Here is a 20,862-nt window from a genome sequence, read left to right as displayed (position 1 = left end):
TTTCTCAACCTCTAACTCTCTCAACACACCTTGTCTCTTGCCCGGTCATCCCTTTCAACCTCTTCTTCCTCACTTGACCCCCTGCCTCCTTTTCTTTCTTTCTTAACCCCCTTTCTTCGTTCTCTCACCGCTTATCTCTCGTTTCCCCTTCGTTCCTTACATCGATATGCTCCTGCCATAAGCAGCCGTATAATTGTATAAAAGTACTCTTGCTGATGACCTTCTTCAACTAGCGGTGGACTAAATTGCATGTCTCTTGGATCTCCATCAAAATAAAAGAACACGTCATTTACATGTGATCAATAGCTATGGGTAAAGGATCATAAAACACACATACGTATACTTCAACTATGGTGGTGGGTATATAGGAAAAGAAAACAGACCTGTCCACCTCAGTCCTCCTTAATTTCTCACTCCAGACTGTCCATCTTTCGTTTGTAAGTACGATTAACTCCCTGCGGTAACCCACAGCTGTATTTTACATATTTATTTCTCCTGACCGTATGAATCAAAATTGGACACTAACGTTCTTTCAGCTGATTTCTGATTTTATCTTCTAAAATCTTTTTTTGTTTTTGTTTTTATCTTTCCAATTTCCCCTCCCCTTCTTTTTTTTTCTTATTTTGTCTCTGTTTTATTTATTTTTTTTATGTTTTTTTTTGTTTTTATTTTATGTTTTGTGTTGTTTTTTTGTTTTTTTTTCTTTTATCCTTTTCTCCCTCTGGTGTTTTCTGCACAGCTGAGGTGGTGGGAAATAATGATGTCATACCGTTGCCAGACAGCAGCCAATCAGAGAGAGTGTTGCAGGAAGCTGGCGGTGGAACTAATTTAGATGGTAAAAAATAATTATCTTCTGAGTTGCGAGGTGGACAGGAGAAGGAGGGCTTTGCCAAACAGATGACCCATCTCTGTCTGTCTCTCGTCATCATCATCATCATCATCATCATTATCATCATTTTGCATACGCTCAAGTGGCATCACCCTTTTATTCCAAATTATCTGCTTTACAAAAGGACATACATTCTATTATATGTAGCATCCAAAGTTGACGTATCTGCTTGTTCTGTGTTAAAGGTCTACATGTGTAAACCCTTCACGTGTCTGTGCGTTCCATTACGTGTCTCGACTAACCACGTCTAGCAAATCATACTAAAACTATTTATTTGAAGAATTAGAGTCATGAGTCTTTTTGTTACAATCATATGTTTGGATTGTAAACTGCAATACTGCACTTTTACTGCAGTATTACTGCACATTTACTGCAGTTTTACTGCATTTGTAGTTCACTGTACTGCACTTTTACTGCAGTTATTTTTGTACGGAAGTACAAATGCAATAAAGCTGCAGTACATTGAATTACAACTGTAGGTTTGCAATATAAAAAAAAGTGCAGTAAATGTGCAGTAAAAGTGCAGTACAGTGAAGTACAAATGCAGTAAAACTGCAGTAAATGTGCAGTAATACTGCAGTAAAAGTGCAGCATTGCAGTTTTTTCATGTCCAAAAAACTGCAGTATTACTTCAGAAAAACTGCAGTAATTTTTTGTAAGGGTAATATGTAAAGCGGATCTGTCTCTTCTCCTTCCTGAAAGAGTAATCACGTCCCCAAAAAAATTACTGAATAGTTAGGACCATATTCATCCTGTTAGAATTATCTGAATATCTTAATGTCCCTCCACTACCACCGCCAATATTGGCGTGTCTTCTCTGTCATCTTCCAGTCATGGTGTACCGTATGGCGGCGTCGGGCTACTAACCAAGCTCAGTAATAGACCTCCGCATGGAAAATTGCTTCTAATGTAATGTTTCGGTACATGAAAAAGAATGACGGTGGAAGGGGTTCTTTTTTTAAAAAAAAATAAGCTCAGGACAATGTTTTTAATGAATATTCGCACCACAATCGAGAAACTCTGCTCTAGAACACAAAATGTCCTTATATTTTCACATCTGGTCTCATGGCGGTGTTGTCGGTGTTATCATCGTGGAGTCTGGGCAGGGACAAAAGAAAAGGATTCAACTTTAGAAATGTTCAGTTGATTAAAAAGCGAATTTGTATTTGGCCGGCAGTCCATTTTGTGTCAGAAACCCGGCTCTAGGTTACGTGGTTAGGCGTTTTCCACTAATTTCAAACGAATTAGTGAAATAGCAATACAAGTGAAGATTATAGCTTCGTTTTACATGGGAACATTTAAATCTAATACATATATTTGTTTATATATAGATTTTTTAAAGGTGTTCTCCCATTTTCAAAGTTAATTAAGATTTAATACTAGGATAAATTTCTCTTGTATTGTAGATGATAGTCAATTATTTGGAAACGTTTTTAACAGATATGTGTTTTTGGTTTCTTTTGATTTAAATAGGCTAAAATTTGTTGAACAGATTTCTTTGGCGTTGGTTTGTCCATGATGAGATGCTACCAGTGGGTCAAGGGGTATATTTAATAAAACATATTACATTCGCTATCCTGGAATGAGGGGCTTTCTTAAAAAAGGAAGCCATTTTGGACATATGTTGAGTTCCATTAGAGGCGATTTCTGGAGTGTCCAATATTTTCCTTTAATTGTGAGTTAAGCGTTGTTTCTGTATACCCTACAAAAGTCCATCTTTGCTGCTTCCAATTCCTGGACGTATATTTCCGATAATGTCCTATCAAACAACATCGAAATGATTATAGGTTTTATTTACACTTATTCTGGCCTTTTTAAGGGTGATGCCTCGTATTAACCTAACTCACATTTAAGCTTTTGTTTTGTTTTTAATCTCCATCATCTACATTCATCTCTTGAAGACCTTTCTTTAAGGTCTTTTAACCCGCATCCCCCCCCCCCCAATTAACATGTTTTGTTGAATGCCGCAAAACCTGAGATTGAATTTGCTAATCCCGTTTTGAACACTGTCTTGAGCCTGGGCACGAGCTGGATCAGTAAGGGTGCCTTTGCTCATTAAGTGTTGGATTAGAATGGTTAGAATGTCTTCCAAAGTCATTCACCCCCAGAATACGATGGCTTGTTGCATGTATTTTTGTCTTAATAAATACATCTGACCGCTATCCTAACCCCTATCTCTCTCCACCCCTGCATATTAGGAAATATGTTTTATGTGGTCATGCCATCTGTTCCTGCACTGTCCCCTCCCGAAGAAGAACACAAAGAAGAATGTGATCTAAGTGGCTACTCCGAGCGGCCAGAAAGCCCTTGTTTGTCTAAATTTCGGGATAAAACCAACCCGCAGTCAGAAGGTCCAAGCCCCTCAGCTAGGAGTACTGAAAGTGAACCCCCTTCTTCAGATGTACTTCCACCCAATTTGATTATTCAGGATGTAGATATGATCTTCCGGACGATCGAGCAGCTAACGGCCAAGCTTCATAAGTTAAAGGTGAGGTTGATATCTGGATTGGGTATTTTCCGCTCTTGGGTTGAATCGCTGGTTCCCGTTGAGACTTCTGGGCATCTTGAGCTGAACTTTTTTAATAAACAAGACTCTTTTCCACTTAGATAAAACGTTTTTATTGTACAATACAATGTTCCAGTAAAAAATATATACAACATAAAATTTAAGGTTGTAAAGACAAAGGAAACGTCAGGATAAAAATGTATGGGGCTCATTGGCACGCTTATCGCGACAGATCAGTCCCATTCGGCCTTGTCAAGTCTGCCACTTTTTCGCTGGACTTAGACCTTGAGTCATGAATTGCTTGAGCTTGATGGCCACCGCAAATGCAGTGCTGTTGCACGCTTTGAGCCGCAAGGTACATTTAGTAATCTACATTGGATGAATGGGGAGAAAAACCAGGCTAGAAAAGGGACACGGGCAAAAAAAACAAACAAAAAAAAATCATGTGATTTTCTAGGTGGTCAGATTTTGTTTCTACCTGATTCTGATCATGAAAACGTATTTTGTCATTGCTTTGTTGATTAAGGTTTTGACATATAGCTGACAGATGGCTCTAACTTTAACTACATTTCCCATTATCCATGGAAGAAGTTTTCCTGTCGGCTGCAGGAGTCCTTCATAAAATAGAATCTGTGATTGTGTAAATAAACCGTCTCTTTTTCTTCTATCAATGCAGGAAGTGGAGTCGGCGCATCAAGAGCTTTTAAGGTCCTTGGGACAAAGGGCGGCTGAAGAAACAAACAATAGCTATGAGACCCCAACGGAGGAGGAGAAGCACTCGCGCTCGCACCACGAACCCAGCGTTACTAGCAACTCTCTCTTCTTCGTAAGAAACAGCATTTCTGTGTCCCTCCGCCGTGACGGTAAGGATCTTAGTAAATAACATCCTTTTTGTAACGCATACTACGTATTCCCACGTCACAAGTTATCACGAGTTGGTTAGCTGGGCTTCGTGGCGGGACTAAAACTTATACAGTCTGTTTTGAATCTGGAACGACCGGTCACGTTGTTACTTTAAAACTAAAATAATGAGAAAAGACCATTAATCTATTGTAATAGTTTTTTTTTTGTTTTTTTTTACTCTAAATCCATAAATAATTTTTCTACAATATATTTAGATGTAGATCTTATTATGTATTAGCAGTGGCGTCGCTACAGGGGGGCAAGGGGGGGCAATTGCCCCCCCTAGGTTATTCCTTGCCCCCCCTGTTGCCCCCCCGCCGAATCTGTAACCCCTTGACTGCTAACGACGGCATGGCGCCGCCGCTAGCAGTACCAGTCAGGTGCTAACGACGGCACCATGCCGTCACTAGCACTACCTTACCTTGATGGAGGTCTGTGGACCCCCATCACCACCTACCCCGGCGATCTGCCCCTCAAACTGAAGGGCATCACCGGGGCCACCCGATCTGCCCGGTGACGTCTCGCGCAATGATGCGATGACGTCACCGCGCAACTTTATTAACAACTGACAATTGTCAGTTAAAGAGGTATGGGGGCATGCTGCTTAGATGCCTGTATCTCAGGTATGAATGTTCGAAAATGCGGAGGGAGCCGAAAAAGAGAAAATAAAAACAAAGGAGAAATTTTAAAAATGTTTAAAATGTTTTTTTCTTGACTGGTGGGGGGGGGCCCTCAGAATTTTGTCCGAACTGAAAGGGCAAGAAACGAAATTCGTTGCCCGCAAACAAATGGTCAAAATCTGAAAAAAATCTGTTTCACAACGTATTTGTTTTTGTATTCATCTTTTCTCTTTTTTTTTATTTTTTATTTTTATTATAGGCCTGTCAGAATCACAAGCCAACGCTATCGATTACAACATGGGATTTTAACGACGTGCCCCCGCAGCCAAGAAATATGGCTGTCTCTACCCCCCATACCTGTTCAAATGGCCATCGTGGTATGCAAGACTTTGAGATGGAAACCGTTTTTTTTTTTGGGGATCAGCAAGGTCTGTAAATAACCGGGACTGACAAAGAGAAAAATACTTTAAAAAAAAAAAAAACAAAAAAAAAAACTGGAATTATTATTTTTGGAAGAAAGAAAAGCATGTTAGCTTAATTACACACATATATGTATATGTATAGTTATATACCTATTTAAAACAAAAAAAGAATAATTCACTCTTGCTGGAAAAAAAAAACAAAACAAAAAGTGTTTCCCCTTCTGAAACGCATGCTGTTGCTGTGGCATGTTCCTCGCGAAGGCCCTGGCTAAAAAAAATCCAAGTAAGCGAGACCTCTTACGGACGGCGTTACACGCGGGGAGACGTTCTGCCTTGCTTCTGATGCCCTTCTGCGCTGCGGAGAGTTTATTCTGTAGAAAATGCACTATTTCCGATTACGAGAAGCCCTTGTATCTGCGCACGGGCTGCCCCCTCTGTTATATTTTTTTTTTTCCTGTACAAATATGTATGTATGTGCATTTTTTTGTTTTATTTTGTAAATAGTTTTTTTCGTTTTTTTTTTTTTTTTTTCGTCCTTCCCCCTGCCCTCTTCTGACTTGTAATAAAGCAGGCTTTTTACCACTGGTGTTCTGCAAAGTGACCATTTAAATTTGTGATTTATTTTTTTAATAATCTGTAAAAATCTAATGTGAGCATACCATGGATTTGTTTGTTTTTTTAAGGGGGGGGTGCAGTTAAATTGCCTTTTTTTTATTTTTTTCCCTAAGAAAAATTCCAGGCTGGCTTTGCATATTGCTTAAGATGCCATTAGACTTCAAAAATAACTGACTATTTTTATTATTTATTTATTATTTATTTCACCAAAGAAAGAAAATAATGGGAAAACAGCTTGCACTTTAGAAGTTGCAGGCTACTTTCTTGGCAAACTGCACAATATACTCTCAGGAATGATTTATGATTTAGTAATTTTGTAAATCACATGGGCGGCCTCTGCCAGTTGGCGGAGACTCGTGCCAATATTATCTGTTCGGATTGATACAAAAACCTAGAATTTGCATATAAAATTACCAGAATCACTTTCTATACACTTCATCGCCATCTAGCAAACAAGCTTATATTGTTAAAGTGACGTCTTTATTAACATACATGTAAATAGGAAAGGCAACTATCGGGCGGTGTGGTTTTGATACACATGTGTCTGAAACACGGAAGCCATGGGGGGCCTCCTTTCTGTCATGTCTGTTTTATTACACAGGAAATCATAAGTGTTCGTGACTTCAGTTCCTGTTCCAAAGGACTTTGCGTGTTCTGCCTGAAAGGTATCGGTTTAGTTGGAATGTTGTTTTTAACCAGAATTACTATAAGTTAAAGTATTTTCCTTTACAGCCATCTGCACTGCCCCAAACACGCATGCGTTACGTCATGCTATCACATCTGCAGGATCACGTGTGACATCACTACCGGCACACCTGCAGGCACTGCGTGATGATGTCATCGCACAGCAAGCTGAATTGGATAAGGAGTGTAACAGGATTAATGTGGATACGCTAAAAATGTTAATGCCCCAGTGTGCTTTACTTAGATACAGCCCCCCACTCCTTGTGGGGGACACCAGTTATCTTGAACAATAGTAGCCCCAGACCCAGGAACCACCTGGCAATGGTGACGAGAAGGCATCTACAGCTTCCAGGACACGCTGCTTGAATGGCACAAAGACACAAAGAAGAAACCATTACAGAGAACACGCTTCCAAACATGATTATGTAACATGACCAGAACTCAAATGCTCACCCACAAACCGCCGAATCCCTGCCACGGTGACCCGAAGCCGTGCCCAAAAACTCAGCAACGTGGTGAATCGTGGTGACGGTCTGTATAAGCAAATCCACGCAGGTCTTTTTTAACCCCGTGTGGGCGCACGCCCTCTCTACTGCTAAGCAGCCATTACCTGGGTGCACGGCCTCTGCCTGATATTTAATAATCATATAATGATACAATTCTGAGTGGATTAGGCAGAGCTCTCACACAAATATATCTCCCTACAAAATTATATAGGTTTATGAAACAAATTAAAGGTAAATATCCGCTCATAGCCAGCAAATGACAATTTCTAACATTTCTGCATATATTACGAAATTCCACCATTGGACCAACACAGTTACACTGCACATATCTCTCTCACACACACACACCCCCTCCTCTATTATTTCTGAGAATATGATGTATTTTTACTGAGGAAATGTAAAGATATAGCGATTCAGCCATGTCACATTCCATGCATGTTTGCATCAATATAGAACAAATAAAAATCATAGATGTCAACATGCAAGAAAAAAAAATATTCTTAGCCCTGGTGCAAGAACAGAAATATCCTGAGCAAGAACCTTGATTTATATGTAATGTAATGTAATTTAATGTAGTTGTGCTTCTTCTCCAGCAGAGGGCGACCTAGCACTGTCTGCTTTTGGACATAGAACTGCTTCATTGTTATTATTATTTATTATTATTATTATTATTATTATTATTATTTCTGCAGCGCCTCATACAGTCCATACATTCAAAGGCTGTGACAAATTTAGAGTTGACAGACCAAGAGGAACAGATACATTCGAAAACGAGAGACCGTCGTTTCCCTGCATATAAAACACTTTAAAACTGATATTCCTAAAATGGCCCATTGTATAATCTCCAATCACCTTCCCCTACTTCTGTATTCATGTTCCCGGGATGCATTGTTACAAATTGTATTGTATATACAGAACAATACACTCTGCAATCTGCACATTTGTATAGCAGAGCAATCATCCACCCTCTCAGTCTCGAGGTATCATTAGTGGCTGGGAGAGTGTCATAAATGGGACAATTTCATAAAAAGCCTAAACACAAAGATTCCGCTGTAGCCGCGGGTGAAGTATGTGCTTCCCTCATATTAAACAGTTATTATATGATATTATATATTATTATACATCCAATTATATTAAACACAAAGATTCCGCTGTAGCTGCGGGTGAAGTATGTGCTTCCCTGATATTAAACAGTTATTATATGATATTATTTATTATTATATATCCAATTATATTAAACACAAAGATCCCGCTGTAGCTGCGGGTGAAGTATGTGCTTCCCTGATATTAAACAGTTATTATATGATATTATATATTATTATATATCCAATTATATTAAACACAAAGATTCCGCTGTAGCTGCGGGTGAAGTATGTGCTTCCCTGATATTAAACAGTTATTATATGATATTATTTATTATTATATATCCAATTATATTAAACACAAAGATTCCGCTGTAGCTGCGGGTGAAGTATGTGCTTCCCTGATATTAAACAGTTATTATATGATATTATTTATTATTATATATCCAATTATATTAAACACAAAGATTCCGCTGTAGCCGCGGGTGAAGTATGTGCTTCCCTCATATTAAACCGTTATTATATGATATTATATATTATTATACATCCAATTATATTAAACACAAAGATTCCGCTGTAGCTGCGGGTGAAGTATGTGCTTCCCTGATATTAAACAGTTATTATATGATATTATTTATTATTATATATCCAATTATATTAAACACAAAGATTCAGCTGTAGCTGCGGGTGAAGTATGTGCTTCCCTGATATTAAACAGTTATTATATGATATTATTTATTATTATATATCCAATTATATTAAACACAAAGATTCCGCTGTAGCTGAGGGTGAAGTATGTGCTTCCCTGATATTAAACAGTTATTATATGATATTATTTATTATTATATATCCAATTATATTAAACACAAAGATTCCGCTGTAGCCGCGGGTGAAGTATGTGCTTCCCTCAAATTAAACCGTTATTATATGATATTATATATTATTATATATCCAATTATATTAAACACAAAGATTCTGCTGTAGCTGCGGATGAAGCATGTGCTTCCCTCATATTAAACAGTAATAATAGGATATTATATATTATTATATATCCAATTATATTAAACACAAAGATTCCGCTGTAGCCGCGGGTGAAGTATGTGCTTCCCTGATATTAAACCATTATTTTATGATATTATATATTATTATATATCCAATTATATTAAACACAAAGATTCCGCTGTAGCTGCGGGTGAAGTATGTGCTTCCCTCATATTAAACCGTTATTATATGATATTATATATTATTATATATCCAATTATATTAAACACAAAGATTCCGCTGTAGCTGCGGATGAAGCATGTGCTTCCCTCATATTAAACAGTAATAATAGGATATTATATATTATTATATATCCAATTATATTAAGCACAAAGGACAGCAAACAGGAGATGTGCTGCTGGAGAAATGTATCGTCTTCTTTAACACAAAAGCACTTCACTTGCTGTGAAGGGGTAATGGGGGTGAGGGTTACTTTGGATGAAAGTACTTATCTTACTGCACGGTGGTCAGCTACAAATGCATGTGTTGGGGCGATTTACTGAGCTCATTCACCAAGCATTGAGCATAACGGGGGGCACCCTAATGTCACATGATCACCAGCAATAGCGTGCGCTAGCGCTGCAGATAATGTAAGTGAAAGATAAAAAATCTTGTCATTTTGGAGAATTGTAATGATTCAGCTTTAATAAAATGCAGCACGAGTAATGAGGACGTTGATACATTATTACACAAAGTGTTACATCACTAATACAGCATCTATCATTATTATTATTACTACTATTATTAATAATATTATTACTACTATTATTAATAATATTATTACTATTAGTATTGTTACATTTTATGATTATTATTTATATATGTATGTAATATGAGAATATATTTAGAATGTAATATATATAATAATATATTCGAATATATAATAAAATATGTATATATAATAGCATATATAAAAGTGTAATTTAGGTATAAACTTTGCTGAAAAGGGGAAAAGAGATTTTCTCCGGAGAACAATAACATCTGCTCCCTCTGTCTTATGAAAAGCAGTACTTGTCACCAAGTAAAAATAAAAGTCACCTGTGTTCAAGCCACTGTGTTCTGCTAACGGGGCAAAGGGGAGGCAGAGATACCTGGGCAGAGTGAAGTCCGATGCTTTGGGTTGCAGTCTCTTTGCCCCCTGAGAGTTCCCAGGTATGGAAAGACTTAGCACTCTCCGCACTCTCTCCTTACTCAGTAACAGGCATGTGAGTGACAGTACGTGATGGGAGTTGGAGTCCTTGACAAATGTGTCCTCCTGTGGCACATGATCTTCCCATGGGGCGGGGTTTATGAGTGAATGGGCGGGGCTTTGTACCAGGAAGAAGTGGCATGTGTTTTTGCCCTGTGTGGGAAGCCGTCGTTCGCTTACCTTACCTTCTAACTATTTTCGCCTCGCTTTCGATATATTCAGCGGAGATTTGGTCGCGAGGGTCACTCGGTTGCCTAGGAGAGCCCGAGGCCTGGTTGGGAGGTCCAGGCCGCAGCTGCTATGCATGACGCTTTTGAGCCGGTGCTGATTTTGGAGAAGCTGCCCTTGCAGATAGAGTGTCTGGCAGCCTGGGGGTAAGGACCGGGGCAAAGACCGGGGCAAAGACTGGGGCATGCGGGTTGTCTACCGGACATGAGCAAAGCCGTAGTGACAGCTTATTATCATTTTGTGAACTGTGAGGGTTAGTGTGGACTTCCGCCAGGGGTATTGAGTGACAGGACAGGGTGAAATCACTTACTTGTATGAGGGGTTGTAATTGAGGCCCAAGTGACAGCAGACAGCCTTTAATCGCCATTACTCAACATTATTATTATTGTTATAGTGTATTAACTAATTAATAGCGTTAGATGTGACGTCACGTGATGTGATGCTATGGAATCTCGAGTGTGACACAATACGGTTAATTATAGCATTACGTCATCACTCACGTACGTGTGTGTGTGTGAAATGCTATGTCTTGTTTGTTATTATCAGTTTTGTTTTTGTATGTGTGATGATTACAAATATTTTTGTTTTTGTAACTCAGGGTGTGTATTGTTGTTATTTAGTAACATCTTAATACTACTGAGATCGTGTTTCTCCCATAATTCTTGCTTTACAGGGTTAAAAAAATAGGGTAGAAAAGAACACAAAACAGATGATTTTAGACAAAATTCTCCAAGAATATCCCATTGAAAACACTAAAGAATTATGCATATCAAACTTTAAATAATATCATTTAATATAATTATTACGTAAATGTATATAAGCAAAAAATTTTTATTTTTAATCATGGATTCCAATACAAGGAGTCATATTTTTTTTTTGTACAAAATTATAATTAATACAGAGGATTTTTACAAATAAATTCTCTTCTTTTTTTCAGAGGAATGGCTTCTCGTCGGAAAAAAACAAGGGCATCTCCTGTTATATCGCGTGAAGAAGGAGCAGGGTGAGTGTTTTTGCAATACCCAATAATAATTGATGATTTAAATAAAATGAAGCCTTTAAGTCTGGTGTTGAATTTCCATCTAAAATCCGGACTTTTGCTAAATGTAACCAATTGAAAAAATGATCCTGGGTGGTTTAGTCAACAGCAACACATAATAGTCTGTTAATTCTGTGTCATTACGCTCACTTTTCGCGATATTAAGTGATTTTGGTGAGGATTGCAGTTAGTATCTGTAGTTGTGGTTGCTGGACATCTGGGTTGTTGCTCCAAAATGACTCTTAATAAATATGGCTCCTGTCTAAATATGTAAGTGTACGCAGTTACATGCATGGGCTTTAATGCGGTTGTTTAAGGGATAATATAATATAAGACATGGAGGGGCAAATGTGTTGGGGGGTCTTCAAAATCCTCCCAGTATTTTCAAAGGGGACACCATGTCAATTTAAAGGGGCCTCTCAGCTGTCATATGCACTAAAGAGGATATGATTGCTGTGGTGTCCCTTTAAAGACAATTTAGTGCATATTTTTGGGCATATTCATCAAATATTACTTATTTGCTTTGTTTCTAGGATGCAACCAGTTTAAACTGACTTTGAGAAATTGAACAAAAACTTTGCAAAGAAGATTCAGCAGGTAAGGCATCTGATTTGGAAAGTAACTAATATGCGTGGGGATTGAATCACTTTATATCACGATGGCTTCCAGCTCTGATGCGCACCAAATATCATGCCATTGCCATTCATTTGCCAAGAGCCCTCGGAGACTGTTGCATTAGCTGGACATCGTAGCACAATTCTTGCTCTTCATGAATCTTTTATAATAGAGGTTGTTTACGATTGTGACGACGGTTTAAAATGTGACCTGAAGATGACGGCTCCTGCAATAGAAAATAATGGGAGTTATTTTCATAGAAACGCAAAAGGGGAAAAAATGCTTAATGTGATGTATGCCAGGACAACCGATCTTACGCGGGCCGCACCTCGAGTGCTGCTACAACAAGAGCCCTGCTACTTACCTGTGGGAGGGTCTTTTGTACTGCATAGAGGAAGCGGAACCCAGCAGAGTTCCCGTGACATCACAAGACTCTGCTCCAGTCCTGCTTCCTCTGTGCAATACCAGAGAAGGCAGAGGGAGGCCACCCTGTACCAGCATGTACTGGCTGACTTGGCATGATAGGAGTGTGATTGCTAACAGCAATCACACTCCTATCATGCCAAGTCATATTGCTGTTTTTTTTGTCCAATTGTGGTGTGACCTTACCGTTTTGCTGAACGAGGAGGGCACGTGTACACCCAAGTGTGCCCTAAACTGGACAGATATCCCTATGGCTATGGGTGAGATATGTCATTCGGAAACACTCCATAACTCATTGTGCGCGTGCTGGATATTAACTATTCCATCAACAAGCACCCAAACTTAGTATTTAATTATTTGCAACGGAGAGAACTGTCTGGAGGCTGGTTCCGGTGTCTATTGCCACTCAGATACAGCAGTTGCTCCGGGATAATCATTTTGAGCTTGCGCTGCAGCTGGCGGTGAGTAACCTGACCCACATGCTAGTTGTGGGTACATTGACTGTTTGCTCCAATGCCATTGACTATCAAGTTGGCTGGTTATTGTAATGCCGTGCAACCCCTTTTGCTCCATGCCTAAAAGCCATCCTTTGGTTTATTAAATAAGAGATTGCACTTGTATTTGTAACATTGAAGGGGTTATATTTTATAGTGATTTTAATATCCAGCTATAGATAAAGGCCAGACATTCCTAGTAAAGAACACATGAGAAATATCTCTAAGATGAATCGCCTGTCCTGTGTATGTTTGATCATTTTTTTCTGTCTGAATGTTTCCTCTTTTTAGAGAATGAAAGACGATGCAGTCACTGAGAAGAGGCAGCAGATCCACCACATTCAGAACCTTTATGCCTTCAACCTCTTCTGCCAAAAACGATTTGATGAGTCAATGCAGGTTTTCGCCAAATTGGGAGATCGAGAGGTTTGCGGGAAGAAGTTATTAATATGCGTCTCTTGTTGGAAAAAGCCAATCTAGCTCTCATAGATTACTTGACCCAAGTGAGCGCTGTAGTAAACACCAACTACAGTTTCCGTACATATTTTTCGCAGACCAAATAAACCACGGCATGGGTTCAGTTCTAACGCCAGCTGAGAAGAGAGAATGCACTGAGAATGCTTGTATACGCATGACCCTGAAACTCACTCAGCTCGTCACAGCCCGTCCTGGGGTGTTAGTTGATCGCCTCCTAAACACTTTTAAAATGGGCGTACGCCGCCATGTAATGAATGTCTTTCAAACACAGACCAATAATTATTTTCTTACACGCAACCAGAAAAGGGCCTCCCAAGTGTGAAGTTAGGGCAGCCCCGATGTTCAGGCTCTGCCCTGCGTAGATGCCCCTTGTGGGGGATCCATTCTGATCTCTAAATGCAGCCTTAGAAGCGCCATTGCTGGTACTGTGGAACGCTCAAACCCTTCCCGGAAATAATTATTTCATCGTGTAATATTTACCTCCATGCATTCAAGAAGGTTATTACAGAGCAAACCGTGAAAAATACACTGCACAATACGATTTGGGGAACAGAAGGAAAATAAAGAGAATAAAAATATATTGTAACGGGAACCATTGTAGGTCTGTAATAATCAAATAGTAAGAGTGTATAAAATGCAACAAATAACCAGCTAGATTTTGGGCCATTTTCATTTATTATGAAGTGGTTTTGATTTGGGGAGAGGGTAAAAGGAGGGGAATCGTTGGGAGAATCCATGGAACTTGGGGTTTTAGCCTCTTGCATGAGTTGGACAATTATCGGCATGGGGAGTCATTTCGAGACATATTTCTGATAACGACATCATATGGACGTCCTCGTATGGGTATTTCAGAAATATAGTTTTTCCACATAATCCTCATTTAATTCTTCTAACGCGATATCACTTCCCGTGCTGGTTGCGTTGTCCGTTATTTCCATCTCCTGTTCCGTTTCTCACATTTGCCTTCATTTATCTGGTTTAAAGTGTCCGTTTATTCTTCATCCGTTGGTGATCGTATTTAGCAACTGGCATCGAGTCAACTGACTGTTCGCTCCTTCCATGCGCGGCCAGCCGTTCTGTAGAATGTGTGATTATGCTACATAAGATGAAGACTAATCTGTTTAATGATACAGTTTACTGCGCATCCTATACCCGGGTTCTGCCTGTAGATAGATATGTATATAGTGAAAACCCGGGGATAGGATGCGTATGTAATCATATTTAATAGATTATAGTGTTTCTGATATAATTTTGTCTGCTGGTTTTTGTTTTGTTTGCGTTGGATACGGTGTGTTGGTATGGAGGATAGTTGTCGGTTCTACTGCTCTATGACATCAGAGATGGTGAAGCGCACTCAGCAGTGTAGATCAGGAACGGAGCAGTCCGTTGCTACCTGCTGCCTTTTGTAGTGTGCTATTGACTTCAGTGAGAGAATATAGAGATGGATATATCAAAGGAGGATTGTTTCAGAAATCTGTGTTATAAAAACATCATCTTCTACGGCGTGGAAGAGAACGAGCCGCCTTACGATCCCGCCTGCGAGGTGGATGACGTTCACATGAGGACGGTATCCGAAATAAGCCTGGAAATGGGTGAAGATCTTCCCAGTGGAGACATGGAGCCTCCTTATGTGCTTAACTACCGGCCATACGAAGATGTGCACATGAGAACGGTGTCCCAAATAAGTCTGGAAATGGGTGAAGATCTTCCCAGTGGAGACATTTGGCCTCCTTGTGTGCTGAACTACCGTCCGTATGAAGACGTCCACATGGACACGCTGTCCGATATCAGTTCACAGCTCAGTTACCAACACGAGAATGATGTGCCCAGGAGAGCCGCCCCCGAGATCGGCGTTGAAATGAGCTCCCGCTCAGAGACTCTCTCCGCTAAAATGCCAAGAGGGGGGAAAGCAGCCAGATTTTTTAGAAGGCTCTTCAAGCCGAAGAGATTCAAGGCCAGCTTCTTCTGTGTTTGCGTCTGTGGCATTGAGTAACGTCCCCAAGAAGACCTGGGAGATGCTGAACCCCCACATTCCCTGTGATTCTCCTGTGATTCCCCTCCCTGTATCCTTCCCCCAAACCAATATAATAAATGATAATTACCAAAAATATACTGGGTTATTTGTATTTTTTGCCGTCTTCTCTTACTATTACAGATGGGGTAGAATTGAAAGGGCAGAGGTAGAAGGCTGAGGGAGGAGAGTCAGGCCAAGTCGTTTCCCAATTTCATTCCTACAATAGAAACATTGAATTTGACAACAGATAATAAAAATCTGACTGCAGCAAAGGCTCAAACCTTAATCAGTTGTTGGTTTTGAGATTGAGGAGCCATATGCCTATCCCATGCATGTTTGTTTCCTCACTGTATTAACCTCTACCACTTCTACTGGGGAGATGTTCTAGGTATCTCCCGCCATCTCCGTTACATATCATCTACCTGCATCGACTACCTGTGCACCTGTCGGGGTCCCCGCCAGCGTCGCAGTTACTCACCGGAGTACCCGCTTGTTCCAAACGCCAGGTCCCGCGTCTTGTCTGATGCTTGCTCCACCGCAGCCATCTCAACCCCTTCTAGGCGCGCTCGCCCTCACAAAACTTTATACGTTCCCCGAAACAAACAACGGAAAACGCGCATGAGTGATGTCATGCCCAAGGGGCGTGGCGTTCACTAGCGGGGTATTCAAAAACTGATCCTCAGTGCTCAGTTATTGTGCCGTGTAGACCTCTGTTCCTTCCTGCTTATTCCTGATTGACTCCTTGTGTACCAGACCCGGCTATCCTGCATTACGCTGATTAACCTCTTGTGTACCAGATCCAACTATCCTGCATACTGCACTCCGCTTACCTTCCTGGCACCTGTTGCCGCCTCACAGCACCTCGCAATATTTTTAACCATTTTCTCTTGAATTGATGAACGTGCCGCATGCATTTAAAACGTGCAGTTTGAGCCAAAGTATTGTTTATAACTATTAAGAATCACTTCATTTGATCCATTGATTAAATCCAGAGGCTGTAAATGTAGAGGCGTTTTGTAAAGCCTCTAAAATGTGAGACGGCAGACAAGGTTTTATAAATGGAACCGCGTTCCGAAGCGGTAGATGTTAATACGGCGAGTGAATATAAAATCTGCACGGGATTGGCATACGGCTCCTGAATCTAAGACGAGAACAACGACTGCTTAAGGTTTGAGTCTTAAATCCGGAAAAAATCAGTGAGATGAGCAAAAACCCGGCACACACATTAGGTTGCATTATGGCCTCCACAAGGCTTTGTTCCCAGGGCTGCTTTTTTAGTTTAGTTTAATGGTTTAATGAATGAACGTGGTACTTATGGTCACAATAATTATATATTGCTATAAATCCCCTATGGAGGCCACCTAAACCATGTCTGAGGACCTGCTTACACTTCTAGTTCCCTTGGTCTTAAAGACCTGTTACACGTATGTTTCACGCTTTGAGCGCAGTGCGGGGATTCTACATACTGCCGGGAGGCACCTGCAGCATGTAGCGTTCCTGTGGATTCAGATTTATAGTTTTCGGGTGCCGAGGTGGTAACTCTTATGGGAACATTTGGGGAAAAAAATGTCTTTCTAACACAGGCCAATAATTATTTTCTTACACGCAACCAGAAAAGGGCCTCCCAAGTGTGAAGTTAGGGCAGCCCCGATGTTCAGGCTCTGCCCTGCGTAGATGCCCCTTGTGGGGGATCCAGTCTGATCTCTAAATGCAGCCTTAGAAGCGCCTTTGCTGGTACTGTGGAACGCTCAAACCCTTCCCGGAAATAATTATTTCATCGTGTAATATTTACCTCCATGCATTCAAGAGGGCAATCACAATAAGAGCAAACCGTGAAAAATACACCGCACAATACGATTTGGGGAACAGAAGGAAAATAAAGAGAATAAAAATATATTATAACGGGAACCATTGTAGGTCTGTAATAATCAAATAGTAAGAGTGTATAAAATGCAACAAATAACCAGCTAGATTTTGGGCCATTTTCATTTATTATGAAGTGGTTTTGATTTGGGGAGAGGGTAAAAGGAGGGGAATGGTTGGGAGAATCCAGGGAACTTGGGGTTTTAGCCTCTTGCATGAGTTGGACAATTATCGGCATGGGGAGTCATTTCGAGACATATTTCTGATAACGACATCATATGGACGTCCTCGTATGGGTATTTCAGAAATATAGCTTTTCCACATAATCCTCATTTAATTCTTCTAACGCGATATCACTTCCCGTGCTGGTTGCGTTGTCCGTTATTTCCATCTCCTGTTCCGTTTCTCTATCACATTTGCCTTCATTTATCTGGTTTAAAGTGTCCGTTTATTCTTCATCCGTTGGTGATCGTATTTAGCAACTGGCATAGAGTCGGCTGACTGTTCGCTCCTTCCATGCGCGGCCAGCCAGCCGTTCTGTAGAACGTGTGATTATGCTACATAAGATGAAGACTAATCTGTTTAATGCGATACAGTTTACTGCGCATCCTATACCCGGGTTCTGTCTGTAGATAGATATGTATATAGTGAAAACCCGGGGATAGGATACGTATGTAATCATATTTAATAGATCATAGTGTTTCTGATATAATTTTGTCTGCTGGTTTTTGTTTTGTTTGCGTTGGATACGGTGTGTTGGTATGGAGGATAGTTGTCGGTTCTACTGCTCTATGACATCAGAGATGGTGAAGCGCACTCGGCAGTGTAGATCAGGAACGGAGCAGTCCGTTGCTACCTGCTGCCTTTTGTAGTGTGCTATTGACTTCAGTGAGAGAATATAGAGATGGATATATCAAAGGAGGATTGTTTCAGAAATCTGTGTTATAAAAACATCATCTTCTACGGCGTGGAAGAGAACGAGCCGCCTTACGATCCCGCCTGCGAGGTGGATGACGTTCACATGAGGACGGTATCCGAAATAAGTCTGGAAATGGGTGAAGATCTTCCCAGTGGAGACATGGAGCCTCCTTATGTGCTTAACTACCGGCCATACGAAGATGTGCACATGAGAACGGTGTCCCAAATAAGTCTGGAAATGGGTGAAGATCTTCCCAGTGGAGACATTTGGCCTCCTTGTGTGCTGAACTACCGTCCGTATGAAGACGTCCACATGGACACGCTGTCCGATATCAGTTCACAGCTCAGTTACCAACACGAGAATGATGTGCCCAGGAGAGCCGCCCCCGAGATCGGCGTTGAAATGAGCTCCCGCTCAGAGACTCTCTCCGCTAAAATGCCAAAAGGGGGGAAAGCAGCCAGATTTTTTGGAAGGCTCTTCAAGCCGAAGAGATTCAAGGCCAGCTTCTTCTGTGTTTGCGTCTGTGGCATTGAGTAACGTCCCCAAGAAGACCTGGGAGATGCTGAACCCCCACGTTCCCTGTGATTCTCCTGTGATTCCCCTCCCTGTATCCTTCCCCCAAACCAATATAATAAATGAAAATTACCAAAAATATACTGGGTTATCTCTTCCATGTTTTTTTTGCCATCTTCTCTTCCGATGTTGACTCGCAGAGTTCCCAGGTATGCTTATGGGGACCTTTGGGGGGAAAAAAACCCTCAAAAAGTCTTTGCCATTAAGTATTATTTACATACAACCATAAAATAATACCCCAGAGACATACCACCCAAGTGTCCTTTTTTGTGGGGCAGTCCTGATGTATCTGCTTGTTTCCAAGCAGTGGGGTTTATGGCTCGGTTGAGTAGATCCTTTGATCATGTCACATATTTACACGTTGCAGTATATGGCTTGAGAGAACAATTTGTCTGGGCCAGACCGGTGACAAAAAGGTGGTTTAAGTCCAGCGACCACTAAAGGACGGACATGGTGAGTGTAGAGAAATAGAACCGACAACAATACTCCATACCAACACACTGTATCCAACGCAAACAAAAGAAAACCAGCCAATAATTTGGAAATTAGAGGAATAAACAGGAAATTATAACAAGATTATATCAGAAACACGATAATCTATTAAATATGATTACATACACATCCTATACCCAGGTTTTCACTATATACATATCTACCTACAGGCAGAACCCGGGTATAGGATGTGCATTGAACTGTATAATTAAACAGATTAGCCTTTATCTGATGTAGCATAATCACACATTTACCGAACGGCTGGCCGCGCATGGAAGGAGCGGAACAGTCAGTTGCCTTGATTCTGTGTGGTGGGCGTCTTGCAAAGTATGTTTTTTTTTTCTTCCAGAGGAAAGACAATGAGACCGTAAAGCTGGTGTCTACTGAAAAACCCGTAAGTACTTTGACCGTCCCATGGGGTGTTAATGGTGCAATCACCGAGTCCCAGGGAATGGCGTGTTTGAATCGCCTCTGATTTTCTTGTTAGGTGATGAATGCTGTGGCAGGACGGTCCGTACCTATTTATTGCCCGCGTTATGACACAAACAACCCAGGAGGGGGCGCCGAGAACAAAAAGAAATGAACCTGCCGCTCAAGTTGTCGCTACTACACCCAGTAGCAAAAACAACACCTTCACCAGTAAGTGTGATGATTGTGTTCCAGATATCCACGTCTAGGAAACGTTGCGTAATTTAATGTCGATGCTGTTATAAGAGCTTCTCCAGCCTTCATGTACTTCAGTGCATATGATCGCTGAGTGGTCGCTTTAAACGTTTGTTTGGTTCGTCATGCAGATTATGCAGAATGCCACGGATGCATTTGCCTCTTTCCCGGTCCCCCAGCTCTGAAGCTTGCAATAGATGTGGTTGTCCTAAAGAACCTGTACGTTATACTCGCTGCCAGCCGGCAACGAAGTGAGAGTTCCAGATTGTCTAATGAGACCCTGTGCGCATGTTTTAAAAGCTCTCCCATCGCCTTTATGGTTTTTATATGATTAAACCTTGAGGAAAGTTGGTAATGACTGATCTGCTAAGGTATATTTCCCTTAAATATCAGGGGGTACCTGAGTTTTCCCCTGTTAACCCCTTGCTGTGAGTCAGGGCAGGTGAGCTCAAGGCTGGTCCAGACGGGCCGCATGCTTGGGGTTTGATGGCGCCTCATGCTGCGGATTCTGGGGGGTGACGGGGCTTAGCATAATATGGCCATATGATGTGACTAAAACTCCAATTTTGTCATCTTAGAAAGGTGTTTTTAAGTAGCTTTAACAA

General features: G+C 40.8%; 1 protein-coding gene across 1 annotated transcript in view; it reads left to right on the top strand.

Moving 5' to 3' along the window:
* ARHGEF11 (Rho guanine nucleotide exchange factor 11) overlaps positions 1-5,251 on the top strand; it is a 48,703-nt gene extending 43,452 nt beyond the window's left edge. Inside the window, exons 38-41 of the mRNA XM_053474696.1 lie at positions 740-835; positions 3,088-3,377; positions 4,072-4,258; positions 5,178-5,251. Coding sequence (XP_053330671.1) covers positions 740-835; positions 3,088-3,377; positions 4,072-4,258; positions 5,178-5,227 — 623 coding nt within the window. The 3' untranslated portion in view covers positions 5,228-5,251. The remainder of the gene's footprint in view (positions 1-739; positions 836-3,087; positions 3,378-4,071; positions 4,259-5,177) is intronic.
* The last annotated feature ends 15,611 nt before the right edge of the window (positions 5,252-20,862 follow it).

The sequence above is a fragment of the Spea bombifrons genome, chromosome 9 (assembly GCF_027358695.1).
Source record: "Spea bombifrons isolate aSpeBom1 chromosome 9, aSpeBom1.2.pri, whole genome shotgun sequence".
NCBI classification, from domain to species: Eukaryota; Metazoa; Chordata; class Amphibia; order Anura; family Pelobatidae; genus Spea; species Spea bombifrons.
Note: the sequence above shows the minus strand (reverse complement) of the source record. Positions and strands in the feature narration are given on the sequence as shown.